We start from the raw sequence: 14,085 nt of genomic DNA on the forward strand, positions 1-14,085 counted from the left end.
ACTCTTGAAGGACAACTGAGGCACAGAGTCAGGAAAAGTTTGTTTTTCTCCAAGGTCCTTTTAATCAACTCTAGAAGGCAATTACAGTAAACTGATTTTAGGGACAGCAAGCCTTTCGCACCATGCATTACTATCTAACAGGGAAAGTACAGGCTCTGGGAGCAAAGGATTAATAAAACATTTCTTTCAAAGTGGGCATTGATATACACCGGAACAGCGCTAGAACGCAGCATTCGGGATCCATGTGTGGTATCGCATTAACTGCGTTATAGCAGGGACTGCGTTACCATGGATCCCAATTTAAATATTTAAATTTGGGATCCATCACAGCGACCGCGCTATATGCGAATCCGTGCTCTAGCTAGGGTCCGCTGTAGTTTGGAAAGTACACTTGCACTTTGTTTCCATATCAGTCTCTGGTTTCCTGTATTTATTAATATTCCTTTTAATCTCTGAAGGTCTGAGGGGTCACAAAACATGAAGTGGAGTCTATTTGCATTTCAGGCAAATAAGACGAAGCCAGTGCAAATGCAAGCATTCTGTTAAAGCAGCAAATCTCAATATGACGAATTGTTTATTGACCAGTGAAAGTCTCCATGCTCATTCAGTCCCAAATTTTTTTTTCTGGGTGGGGTGGTGGGGGTTATGAGGTGGTGGTTTGGGGAGAGAAAGGTGAGGGGTAGGAGAAGAGACAGCATGTGTGTGCTCTAAATCATAACGTAGCTAATTTTAAGACTAGTGGCCACTCAAGAACAAAACTGGTTTCTCAGGCCATGTCTACACTAGCAGTTAAATTGGCACTGCTGTGATCAATATAGTGGTGTTGATTTAGCGGGTCTGGTGAAGATGCTAAGCTGATGGGAGAGCGCTCTCCTGTGGATGTCTGTACTCCACATCCTCGAGAGGCGGCAGCTGTGTTGATGGGAGAGTGTCTTCTGTTGACAGAATGTGGCGTAGACACCACTGTAAAAAGACCTAAGTTACATCAACTAGTATAACTTAGATCGATTTACAGCATTCATGTAAACCAACCTTCAGATTTGTCCACATTTGTATTAATATAGCTGAAGTTACTCTGCACAGTGCCAGTTAAACTAACTACTAGAGCTAAACAGCTATGTAGGTATGAGTAGAGGTTAACAAAAAATACACCTAGGAAGACTGTGTAGGGAAATAAAGCTGCAGATTCTTCTGTAGCACAATTCAAGTTTATTTCATTCATTCATTCTTGCAACAAACTTAAAAATACAGTATCATTGAGCATTCTGATGTCCATGAACTATGATAACGATAAACCCAACTGTGTCAAAATAACTACACTGGTGAAAAGAGGAAGTCAAATATCAAAATGCACAAAGCATTAATTTTCTTCCATCACTACGTAGAAAGATATGATTGTTTCTTCATTTACAAAATATAATTAAGACAGTTCATTTTGAAATTTTGCATGCAACACTGCAATTGCTTGAACTAGGACACTCCACTCTTACCAGCCTCTTCTACAGACAAATTAATGCATTGAATATTGTATTAAAGGAGGAGGAAGCTCCATTTAAGTCTCAAGCATTTATTTTAAATAAGGAAGAGGAGCAGAAGATGTAAAAACCAAGATACATTTTAGTTCTAAAACATTCAATGCAAACTGAAAGGGAGAGCAATAAAAATTAAGTGGATTTCCAAATGTATGCACTTCCAGTTGGCTTTGACATGATATCTAAGCCTTTGTGTTTGACTATTCTACAGTTTCCTGTGTGTAAAAGAATTTACAGTTTGACAATTTCACCCATCGAAGGGCTAGTTAGAAACAGGTAGCCAGGCAATTTCTCACATAAATGTGATGAAAAGGAAGTGAATGAGCAAACCTATAATCTTTCTGTTTTGTGCATGGACAAAAATGTTTAATATTTCTTAAAACGTGGACAAAAATGACAACCCTTCATGTAGTGCAAAAAGCAAACAAGTTTTTCTTCTTTAGTAAAAACATACATTTAAGTATCATCCTTTATCTATTCTGGCAAAAGTGGCTTGGATTCATATTATAGTCAAATTAAACACACACTTGTCTTGTTAGAGAGTTTTTGCAGTTTTTTTTCCACATGAAATAGGTCAAGAAAAATTCAAGTGTTTTCATAATTGCAGGAAATTAAGGCTAAATAGCCTCTACTGTATCACCAGAAGAACTAGTACAAAGAAGGTTCAAATGATCCAGTACTACAATTATGATCACTTGATCGGAGGTGGGGGGGGGCACACAATGCGGGTAGGCCAAGGCAAAGAGAAAAGGACAATACGGGGAGGCCAAGGCAAAGAGAAAAGGACAATACGAGGTAATGTTATGGCCAGATACACAATTTGTTGACACTACTCGCTACAAACTTGAAATTTTTAAAAAAAGATTTCAGAAAACTGCAATTTGGACTAGTATTTTAATAGCATAAGTAGAGACTAGTTTATGCCAATATAGAAATAATTACTTCAGTGATATCTTACAGAAAGTCAGAATTTGTATTCAGAGTCTACTCTATCGTAATGAGATGATAGTCCAGCATTGATTAGAGATAGATTACAGAGTTCTTTATTTTAAAAGGCTTAATAAAGAACAGCTAATCAAGTGTGCTCATTCATTTATCAGTTACTCAGTGATTGATTACAGTTTTTAAAACATTTCTAATCTTTCCACTCTTCTTTGCCATCCATACCTCCCATAAATCCAAGAAACCCATCAATAATGGCTCACTACAGTTTCTCATTGGCCAGAATGACTGTATTCCTGATTTTTTTTATCCTGTGGGGATGCTGCATATGTATAACTCAGTTTATCATAATTTTACATTCTAAATACAGGGTTGTTTATAATTGAAGTACATTCAATTTTATGCAACATGGTTAAAATATGACCCCAAAATGTCTCAGTATATATTTATCTGGATGGCAATCCCCAAATATTGTACTGCTCACTCTCCTGACATCACCTCAATTCCAGACACGGGAAATCAAAATAAGATTTCCTTGTTTTGTTTAAACATACTCTGCATTAAACATGATGCACATTTTTTGCATGTTACCATAATACCTGAAAGCAGCATATACTGACATCCCAAAGGTAAATATATTCTTTTATATAATGTATGCCTTTAAAAAAAAAACGGTACTGTGAATTGTTTGGGTGAGCTGGTATGTGTCTAATGCAAACTAAAGATGAAAATCAAAAGCTCAGACTTTCATGGGAGGAATGGGGTGGGAATCCCTTGTTACAATCTTAAATCTGCTTCAATTAGTTATTTACTAGTACATTAACTTCCAGATGAAATTTAAATATATTTGCAGGATCATACGTGCTGTAGGAACGTAGCAGGAGCTTCAGAAGAAGCCCGTTGCTCTCAATGAAGTCATGACATTAAAAGAGTGCCTTTTCAGACAGTTGATGAGGAATCGTAGGAAATTCACAAAAAAAAAAAAATCTTACCTTTCCTCTTGTGTTAGTTACAGATTTCAGTGAAACTGTATTTAAGTCTTCCTTTTCCTGACAGTAGAATATAGAAAAGCTCTTCACAGAACTATTTTTTTGGAACTATAGCAAAAAACGTTTAGCAATTTTGATATTAGTTTCTAGTGAGAACATCTAAATAATTACCAGCAGCACTAAGTTTAAATCATTTAAGGTAGCAGAGAAATTCTTCTTGGGTACCAGAGGGCCTGGAGCTTTCACCATATGTGCCTATATCGTTTACATTGACATGGTAAATGAGGAAATTCCAACTGATAATCCAAAAGGGTAAACTGCAGTGACATTTCTTATCAGACCCCAAAATATTGTAAGTCAGATTGGTCAGTTCTGGACTAGAACACATTGGGGGTGGGGGAGGGAAATTCTGAAGTTCAATCTTCCCAAGGTACCTTGGCAGGCCTTTGGGATTACAGAGTTCTTAATATAAGAAGGTCTTGCCTAAACCGGTCTTTCCTGATTTACAAGGAGTCCAAAAAGGTTAGTGTGGCATCTGATTAGTCAAGGTGGAGATAGCTCCTTTAACTAGTATCAGAAGTCTTCAGTATTTCAACATATGCTTTAAAGCAGAAGGATATAGCTATCAAGAGATAAGCAACCCAACTGCCTCAATTACTACATTTTATATCATGGCCGACACTAACAACATTGGACTACTGCCTCTTAGTTAGCATTTTAGAGTACTTAATACAGTACTTTTGTCTAAATTGATCTTCCAACACAAAACTTAATAGAAATAATCAGGGAGGCCTACCACCCAATTAAGTGCATGTTCTTTCTCCCTCCTGCAGAAGAAGTTTGTTTTCACTAGAAATGGAAAAAAGATTGTGCATGAAACAAACCCTGAAGGACACTGATTATACAGATTTCCATTCTCTCCAAACAGATTATCGTTTTGATCAAGACCCCTAGTTAGTTTGATTCATTGAGAATTCCCTCCCCCCAAAGTATTTAGCTGAAGAAGCTGGAAGATACAAAGAGTGACAGACAGGCAGCAGTGTGAGGCCACAGAAAAGACATTAGTTATATCAGTCCATCCATCACTGAAGAAGAGCTTTGATTGCCTGGTTGTCAGTGGCTTCAAAGGCAGTTAGTCCATCTGGGCCTTTCACAGACTTATCAGCACCCTGTAAAAACATGAGAAGATGTGTCACTTAATAAAGGAGTTTGCATCTTGGTATATCGGCAGTTTCTTGTGAAGGGGTTCTGGCACACTAGTCATTACTCACACTGGAGAACTATTTTGAACTCACTAAATTGCTCACAAATTTCCTTTACATGCTGTATATTTCTCAGAAACCACAAGCTACTTAGTTTCATAGCTAAATATATTCAATCTTTTGGTTTTGAAGTTGAGCTAATACACAAAAATGGTTGCCATTCCACTTTGAATGGTACAGAGTGCTGCAGAAAGGTCACATTAAAACTATTTTATGAATTATAGTACATACTATTTACTAGCATAGCCCATTAGATATCAGAAACAGGATGAAAAATAGTGGTTTTTTTTATTTGTTCACATACTTGCTATGATGCAAAGTTCAATAAGTCACTATAGTTCCCCCATTTCTATAAATTAGTAATGTTCTCCTATATTCTCAAAAACAATACAAATAACTTCAAAAAAGCCTACTAAGACACGATGAGGGGGAATCAATTAAACATGACAAAAGTTAGTAAGGAATAATACCGTCCACCATCGCATCAAAATTCTCAATAGCCTGCTCACCAGAACGCTGTCCTAATTTTGATATATTAGGTCATTAATGATGGCCAAATGAATTTTACAAGACCCAGTGCAGCTTACTATTTAAATAACGTAAAATTAAGTACTGAAATTTGGATGATAGTGGCTTTACTACCCAGCCTTCCACAATACTCTAGGAAATGGAAACAAAGATAATGAACGGCACTAAATGGTTTTGATGTACAAGACCCAAACCTAGCACACTACAGAGTTTTCATCTGGTCAGTCCTAAACTACAGGAATATGAATAGGCTGTTCCACATTGCAATTCAATGTTACTTACTCGTCTCACTCCCCTCCCCCCCTTTTCTTTACAAAATTGTCCAATTTTCCTTCCCTTATGTCATGTCATGGCAGTAGGTGATCACTCTATAGTTTGGCGGTGAAGGAGGTGGGGGGGGGGATGAGGTTAAGAAGTATGGAAGATATGTTTGTTTATAGACTTTTTAAAATGGCATTCTAAAAGAGTGAAGCCATAAAATTAGTAGAATAAAATGGAATAACCAAAAGCAACATCTTTCCAAGAAGGAAAGCAACAGCACCTTTTCTTTACATATCAGGTTCAACTACACTTGCAATAGTGTTTACATCTAGAGACACTAGGACCAAAAAGATATTAGAGGAAGCTCAAAAGAGAACAAAAATATCAGATCTGGAAGTAGAGATAACAGAAAAGTTAGAAGTGGAATGGACCCATCTCCATTGCCTTGCACCTTGTGCGGTTAATTATACTTACTTTGCATTTTGTGTAGTCACATTGCGCATGAAAGTGGAGACGAAGGACAAATTATGGGTAGTATAGTATTTTTAGCTAAAATACTAAGAGGACATAGTAAGTGTGCAGATTAATGGTGGAAATACAAAAGGAAGTGGAGGTGGAGTAAAAGAACTAATGGGATGAAAGGAAAAGCTATTCAGGAAAGACACTGCCTAAAAATGAAGTATGAGACTGTGCAAAAGACTCCCTGGGAAGAGAAGGAAGACCCATTGGTAGTAACAAGGTTAGATTGGACGAGGTGCCAGGAAGTATGCTCAGTGAATAGAATTACTCTGGAAATAAAAGGATTTCAGAGACTACCAGAACTTTTCCATCTTTAATTCTATTTACTACCCTCATCCTTAAATTTAAATAATATACTTTTTAAAAATTTAATACTAAGACTATACTGATGGAAGAAAAGTGTAGAGGAATACAGAATAATTGCTTTAGCTGTATCATAGAGAAGCTATTATGCACTTGGAAACATTTAGTTGTTCCTCTTTTTTAGTAGGCTAAATCCATACATAAAACCTAAAATTAAATTTCACACTTAATATTCATCAATACCAATAAAGACAAGTCCCAGGGCCCCGTTAACATCCTTTGTCGTTAGGCTACCTGCGATAATTTGGGAATCTGTACGATTATTAATTCTATGTAAGATTATGAACTCTATGTACATATTTCTACCACTTCACTCCCGCCCGGTGAGACTGTTGCTGGTCACTCGAACCCTAACCTGCCGCCCATGCACTGGAACCCCTCTTCTGCCCCCCCACCCCCTCCACACACACACCAAAGCTCTGCCTCCCCATCCTGTGTAGGTCTGGCATCTCCGCTCACCCCCTGCATGTACCGCCACTCCACATCCCACTTTTTTTTGACAAAAGTGGGCATTTGTCCCTTTTGCTCTTGCCAGCTACTCAAGTTGGCAAGAGCAGATGAGACAAATGCCCACTTTTGCCAATAAAGTCAGGATAGCTGAGACAGGGCTTAAAAAAAAAAAAGGGACCGTCCCAGCCAAAATGGGACATATGGTCACCCTACCGTAATTGTAAAATTGGATAATGAGACTCTTATTCTTGCTCTCAAATTATAGTTGAAAATGTTGCATTACAACACTAGTATTGTTCTGTTGATATATTTGATTGCAATTTACACAAATTTCAACTTTAGTGTATTACATCTCTATACTTCATAGTTCTCGCTAAAGTAATTTAATTTTGAGCTTACATTTTTTCCTGGTAACCCTCAATTGAATAGAATCATTGTAAACACGTGTTAATAGTTTGTTTTTGTTTTGTTTTACATTCAGCAGGTTTGTGAAATTAATATAAAATACTCTCACTTAAGACTGGTAGCATTTTAAACAGCATTTTCAATTTAGCTCATATATTTTAATCTAAAACTGCAATAGCACACAATTTCAAATTAGGTTGACTTTTTGCAAAATTGATTTAAATCAATCTCATACCAAGGATATAAATATCTCTAAGTGAGAACATAAAATAAGGCTCTTGCTAAAATGAAACCATGTTATAAGTTTCACACAAGCCCACACTTACATGATTAAGAATTAGGAACATACTGCACTTGAAAGCAAACTCCTGAAGGCCTTCAATGTAAACGTTTCTTTAAACTACCCCACTAAATGGTAACTTCTCTCCCCCCCCCCCCCCCCCAAAGAAAAAAAAACATAACCCAAAACAAACCCAAGTCTAATCTCAAGATAGGGAGATAACTGCTCACATATTACTTAGTGGTCTACAATGTAGGATTTCTCCTAAAAAGGCACTTATTAGCCCTATTTCCAGTATCACCAACTTGATGCAAAATCCCAAATAGAGAAATGAGTGCTAGATTAATTGGTCTCCTTTGGAAATTCAATACTTATTTCCAGTAGACGAGGAACTGTTCAAAAGGTTTACCCTGCGGATAGGGGCCAAGAACTTGAGTTCTAACTCTGATTCCTACACTAAATTGCTGTGACCTTCAGCAAACTACATATGGTGGAACCTGAGTTTGAGGGTTAGTATTTGGACAACACTCACTATGTCTGTAGGACAGGCAGCACAGTTAACATTTGTACATTCTTGTACTTCATTTTTAAAGCAATGTCCATATATTCAACGTAAACTTTCCCTACCAATTGTAATTGGAGTACTGTAACAGCATGGGCAGGCCCCTTCCTCTGAGCTGTACAAATTTCCTAGTGAGCTGGAGTTGAAAGGCTTTATTTTATTTTTTTTTAAATCACCAACACCACCTGGTCATGAAAGCTTAGTGAGACGTCTGAGTCCTCTGACATTTTGCACCAGTTTGATCAATGATGCTGCATGCCTTAAATGGAAGGTGGGGACTATATTTGCTAGTTCTTCAGATCATTTTTCCCGTCTAACCAGCAATAATGCTGTTGCCTTAGTGCAACTTGAACCAGCTACTTTTCATCCAAACAGTGATCCCTAATAGGCCCTGTGACATCTTAGCTGTGGCAGGGGCTGCATGAGTGGTGAATGAAGCACACTTGAGTGTCATGTCATGTTGCTGGCAGCTGAGTATGTGGCATCTCCCATGTGATATTAAACAATGGGGGATGGCATGAATCCCTCTGGGACTCCTCAAGTAAGTGCATTTGAAGCAGTTACCCTTCGTCACTTAGTTCTCCTGGGAGAGGAACTACTGGAGCCACTGCAGTGCTGTGCTACATCAGGTAGCTGGGTTAGCAATACCTTGGTGTTTACTCTGTCAGAGGTCGAGCAGTATGAGCATGGAAATTCTGCCTACGTCCATGGCTATAAGGTCATCTTTTAGTGCCATTAAGACATTCTGTTCTGCCTGAGTCTGAACCCTGATTATTATGTTCCCAAGATGACATGCTGTAAGAGCTTGCAAGCTGACTGTTAATTAGGTAAAGGATTAACCAGAGATATATCCCTATTGGCCTATTAAAAAAAAAAATACTGGTGTGTTCAAATGATTGAGAGAATCTGATCAGTGTTTATTATAAATTCTAAACAAGTTATTAAAACTGTTAGTAAATATAAGCATAATTTAGTAAAATTAATTTTGCATTTGCTATAGTACACTACTTCAATACTACAAAAAAGCTAACCTAGATAAGTTTATCTAAAGTGTGAGTTATAAAATTGTTTAATCACATGTAGGATAAAACCCACTACATTTTACCTATGATATTACAGTCTAACAAAGGACTAAGTTTCCTCAAAATAAGTGCTCTGGTTTATAAGAAAGGAATCTTTCCTTCAAGTGGAGAGACCAGTCGTGCATTTCTGCACAATGCAAAAAACAGTCATAAGTTTAGGTCAAAATGCCTCAAAAACCGAAGTTTTCAATTTTCAAAACCACAAGGCATTTTCAAAGTGTGGGCAAGGTGATTCTACAGTTTTCATTTATTTCCCCATCTGAAGTGAACAGATTAAAAATGTTAAGCCAGCTTTTCTGCCCTTTGGTCTACTTCACTCTTTCCTCTTTTTGAGAAAGACATTCATTCCTCACCTTTCTACTCTAACATGCTAGCAGCATTAACCAAAGAAAGCATCTGTAAGATCAGTGTGCTTGTGCCACCCAAATATGTGCACCACATGCCCCTTAGGGCAACAAAATGCATCTACTGTGTACCACAGAAGTTTTGGGGTTCCCCAAAGACCTCTTCCACTCAGATCCCCATGAACTCAGTTGGACTCCAGTTCCACAGCTCAAGTTAGTTTATTTGGCATACAGCACTGTAATGCTGAATTGATCAGACTCAAGCATAGGGGGTGGCTGTAGGGTGTACCACACACCCAAAATTACACAGCAAATCTCTTTTTATATATACACTTACACATTACATTGCATGTACTATACATTGTATTACATGTTATGGGATTGGCTTGGTTACTTCACAGAAACCAATCCCTAAACAGCATGCTCTGTCCACAACACTGTCCATATATAATTTACCCTTTACCTCATCTTTATGTTCCCAACTTATTTCAATCATTACCTGATTGTCCCACTGGGTGTTTTCTTTCTTTATCTTAGCTCTGATGTGTCCCTTAGCTATTCACCGATCATAGTTAGCACAAACTTTCTGTTTTCAGCCCGCTGATCTATTTACCTTCCTAATCCTGTCTTCCAAGAAATGAAGCTTCCCCCATATTTACTCATGTTAACCCAGCCTATAAGAAGTTATCTTTATCTTGTAGCACCCAGAGACCCCACTGGGCTAGGTGCCAACACAATGGGCAGAGTTAATGTCATTTTGAAAGATTCTAGGTCTAGTGAAAGTTGTGTCACTACTGGGGAACGCCACTAGAAACACTCAGAATGGTAAAAGTTTAGGTGTGCCCAATGTAGTGAGATGCACTGAATTATAAGTTAGAGAAACTGATTTTCCTGGTGTCAAGCCCAAATGGTAATTAAGGCAAGGTCTGCATACATTCTGCTACTTTCCAACACATGGGGACAGACATGCTGCAAAAGCTGACAGCCAAATGGATTGCTTTTTGAAAACACTTATGACACGCTTTTCCGAGATATTGGACTGAGGAAGTTCATAGTAACTTGCCGTTCAGCTAATACTTCACACCACCTCAATCAAGCCAAGAACACACTTCTAGGGAAGATGAACATGACAAAACTTCAAAAATACACATACATTTTGGAAGTCAGTAAAGTGCTAAGATTCTTTACACTATCCAGGCTCTGTATATAGTCTGGTTTTAGCAGTGGAAGTAATTAGTAGATAAGGAGTAATTTTACTCCAAAGTTACAATATTCAACAACTAAGGGTATTGCTGTAGTTCAGCTCCACTTTGAGGAAACAGCAGCAGGTGGCATTGAAAGATAATACTGTTTTTAACACCATGAGCCCCTTAATTGTACAACAGCTGGAAAATGTGCCTATTAAATGTAAGAATAAAACAAGAATGGAGTCATTAAAGCAATAGTAAGACCAAATGCACTTGTCCTTTATACTTTACAAAGCAACTGCACTTCTGTACCAAAACTAATTATATTTACGTAGAACAATAAAACTGGAGCAAAGTAAAGTGTAGTCAACAGACAGAATTAGATTCCGACAGTGAAGTTTTCAGGACTGGATAGTATCTGAAAGGTTCTGTAGGACTACCTGAATCCTTTGTGGAGTTTATAATATGAATCCCTACAAATCTACATGAACTTTGTCACCTGAAAAGTGTACTGTCTTAGACAAATCTAGGTTGGAGTTTCTGGAAGTACAAATTTATTTTAAGGCTAATTAAATTTGAACTGAATATGATTTGATATCATTTCAAGGCATTTCAAGTTATGACAACTTGAAAAACACAAGTTATGAAAAGTGCAAAATAAATCCCTCAGAGAATACCTTTTTCTAATAAAGACTGACACTCTTCTACAAGTACTCTTACTGATGGGACTAGAGACTGAAATTTTCTATACACAGAGAAGATAGAGCATAGTCAGCAAAAATGGAAATGTTCCCATACCATTTTAATATGCCTCCACACTGACTGGGAGGGACTAGTGTACTTCCAGACTCAGTAGCATCTTCAGTCTCCATTCCTATTGTTTGTGTTACTTTTCTGCCGTGACTATGGAGAGGGCTGCTTGCAGGAGAGATTAATCTGTTTTGTACTCAATGCACAACAGCTGAAGATAATGCCTTTGCTGCCCCCAGCACATGGGAAAGCACTATTGGATACAGGAACAAAGGGTATGTCTACACTGTGAAAAAAACAACACATGGCAGAGAGTCTCAGAGCCTGGGTCAGCTGACTTGGGCTCACTGCTAAAATTTGCAGTGTAGACGCTTGGGCTCGGACTGCAGATCAGGCTCTGAGACCTTGCGAGGGCGAAGGATCTCATAGTGTGGGATCCAGCCCAAAGCCCAAAATGTCTATACTGCAATTTTATAGCCCTGAAGCCTAAGTCCCGCAAGCCAGAGTCAGCTGACCCAGGGCAGTTATGCTATGGGTCTTTTAGTGCAGTGTAGTTGTACCCAAAAAGAATACAGTTACCAAGACCGCAGCCATTCTGTTTGCGTGTTGGAAGGAAGCATTAGGCGCAGAAATGGTAGCACATATGCATGTTTAAGAGGGAATTTTTAAATATGTTCAAGGGCAGTAAACTTTCACGATTCTCATGATGCCATACCAAATTACACTTGAGTACGAATTGGAATATTATCAATTCATTACATACATTTGAGAGTTTTGTCACAATTCATCTGGGCAAGATTTAGCAGTTTGCTTTTATGGCTATCTACATTGACAGTGACATTGACTAAAATGTTTCCTGCACATATAATGTTCTGAATCAATTTTGCTTTAGATTTCAAACAAACAGTTAAATGCTCTTCAGAACAGGAAGGTTAGAAGTTTTGGCAAAGAAACCAAATTTTTAAGTTACAGACCAGACCCAGTCCTGAGCTCTTGTTTCTAACTATGTAGCGCCTAGGTAGTGTAAAAGACAATAAAATAAGTTTTCAGGGCAGAAACATTTAGTTTTGTACATGGGCATAAAAGTATTATTACAATGGAAAGAGCACAAAGGATGCCATTTGCTTCCAACAGTAAAGTGGATTCTGAATGCATTAATTTGCTTTCCAGACTGAAAACAAGGTGTTATAGGTGAACAAGCGGAGTCAGAGTTTTAGGCTAGAAGGACCACCAGATCATCTAGCTTGACTTTCTGTCTACCACAAGCCACCAACACCTGCACACTAAACCCAACTGAAATGCTAGAATACATTAGAGATTAACCAAAAGGAACTACAAAACAGCGAAGTTTCTGTTAGTCTTCTCCTTCAGATCTTCTGTACCAATTACAGATGTTCTCTCTCTGCTCAACAGACGGAGATTTGATTCAGAGTCAAGATTTTCTTCCAACGACTTAAGAGGGGCAGTGAAGGGGGCTGCTCCCACTCAGCTCCCTGACGGTAGCCCGGCAGCTGCTTGGGATCTGTCTGGACTCTGGATGCAGAACTCCCCACCGGGAGCATGGCTGTGGGGAGCTGAGAGCAGGGTGGGGGGGCAGTATCAGGGCTCCCCACAGTGAGCCTCCATGCACAGCAGCACAGATCCCCGGGGGAGCCTCCAGGCAGCAGCTTGGCTGGCAGCATGGAGTGGGATGGGCAGCCTGTGGGCAGCCAGGCTCTAGCTGGAGCCACCCACCCACCCTGGTGATAGCCTGGCTTTCACGGCTGCAGCACAGAGCCATTAAATTGACAAGAATGACAGCCAAGAGTCAATGTAAGTAACACAGTGTCTACGTGGACACTGTCATCCTAACTGCACCAACATAAGCCCTACGCCTCTGGTGGAGGTACTATGTCACTGTAGTAGGGCACTTGCAATCAGCAGGAGCAAAGCTGTAGTGTGTACACAGACAATTAGGTCAATGTAAGCCCCAAGAGTTGGGACTTCTCCTTCTGGGGAAAACCACTGCCTCATCATGCATCAAATTTTAAATGACAAAATAAAGTTCAGGATCCAGTTGGATGAAAGAAGCTATATCAAAGACCTTAATTGTTTAAAATAAATAAAAGGAAGTATTTCTTCAGACAACGCACAGTCAATCTGTGGAACTCCTTGCCAGAGGATATTGTGAAGGCCAAGACCATAACTGGGTTAAAAAAGAACTAGATAAATTCACGGAGGATAGGTCTATCAATGGTTATTAGCCAGGATGGGCAAGAATGGTGACCCTAGCCTCTGTTTACCAGAAGCTGGGAATGACCTGGGAATACCTGTTCTGTTCATTCCCTCTGGGGCACCTGGCACTGGCCACTGTCAGAAGACAGGATACTGGACTAGATGGACCTCTGGTTTGACCCAGTATGGCCGTTCTTATGTTAATGGTTATTCTTACCAAGGCTTCTTTCATGTCTAAATCACATGTAAATACCAGGAACGTAAAAGACAAAGGGATCTAGGCAATGCTGTGTTCTGTGATGCTACAAGAGTTAGCTACTGGAGCTGTCCACAAGCTGAAAGGCAGACTTGCAAAGCTATACTCCTTCCACACTCTCTCTGAGTTGGAGTGCAGAGAGTGATTTATTAACTGTGA

General features: G+C 38.9%; 1 protein-coding gene across 1 annotated transcript in view; it reads right to left on the minus strand.

Moving 5' to 3' along the window:
* Positions 1-1,186: 1,186 nt before the first annotated feature.
* Positions 1,187-14,085, minus strand: part of MTPN (myotrophin) — a 57,270-nt gene continuing 44,371 nt past the window's right edge. Inside the window, exon 4 of the mRNA XM_077827994.1 lies at positions 1,187-4,632. Within this exon, the coding sequence (XP_077684120.1) occupies positions 4,546-4,632 (87 nt within the window). The 3' untranslated portion in view covers positions 1,187-4,545. The remainder of the gene's footprint in view (positions 4,633-14,085) is intronic.

The sequence above is a fragment of the Eretmochelys imbricata genome, chromosome 1 (assembly GCF_965152235.1).
Source record: "Eretmochelys imbricata isolate rEreImb1 chromosome 1, rEreImb1.hap1, whole genome shotgun sequence".
In the NCBI taxonomy this organism is placed as follows: Eukaryota; Metazoa; Chordata; order Testudines; family Cheloniidae; genus Eretmochelys; species Eretmochelys imbricata.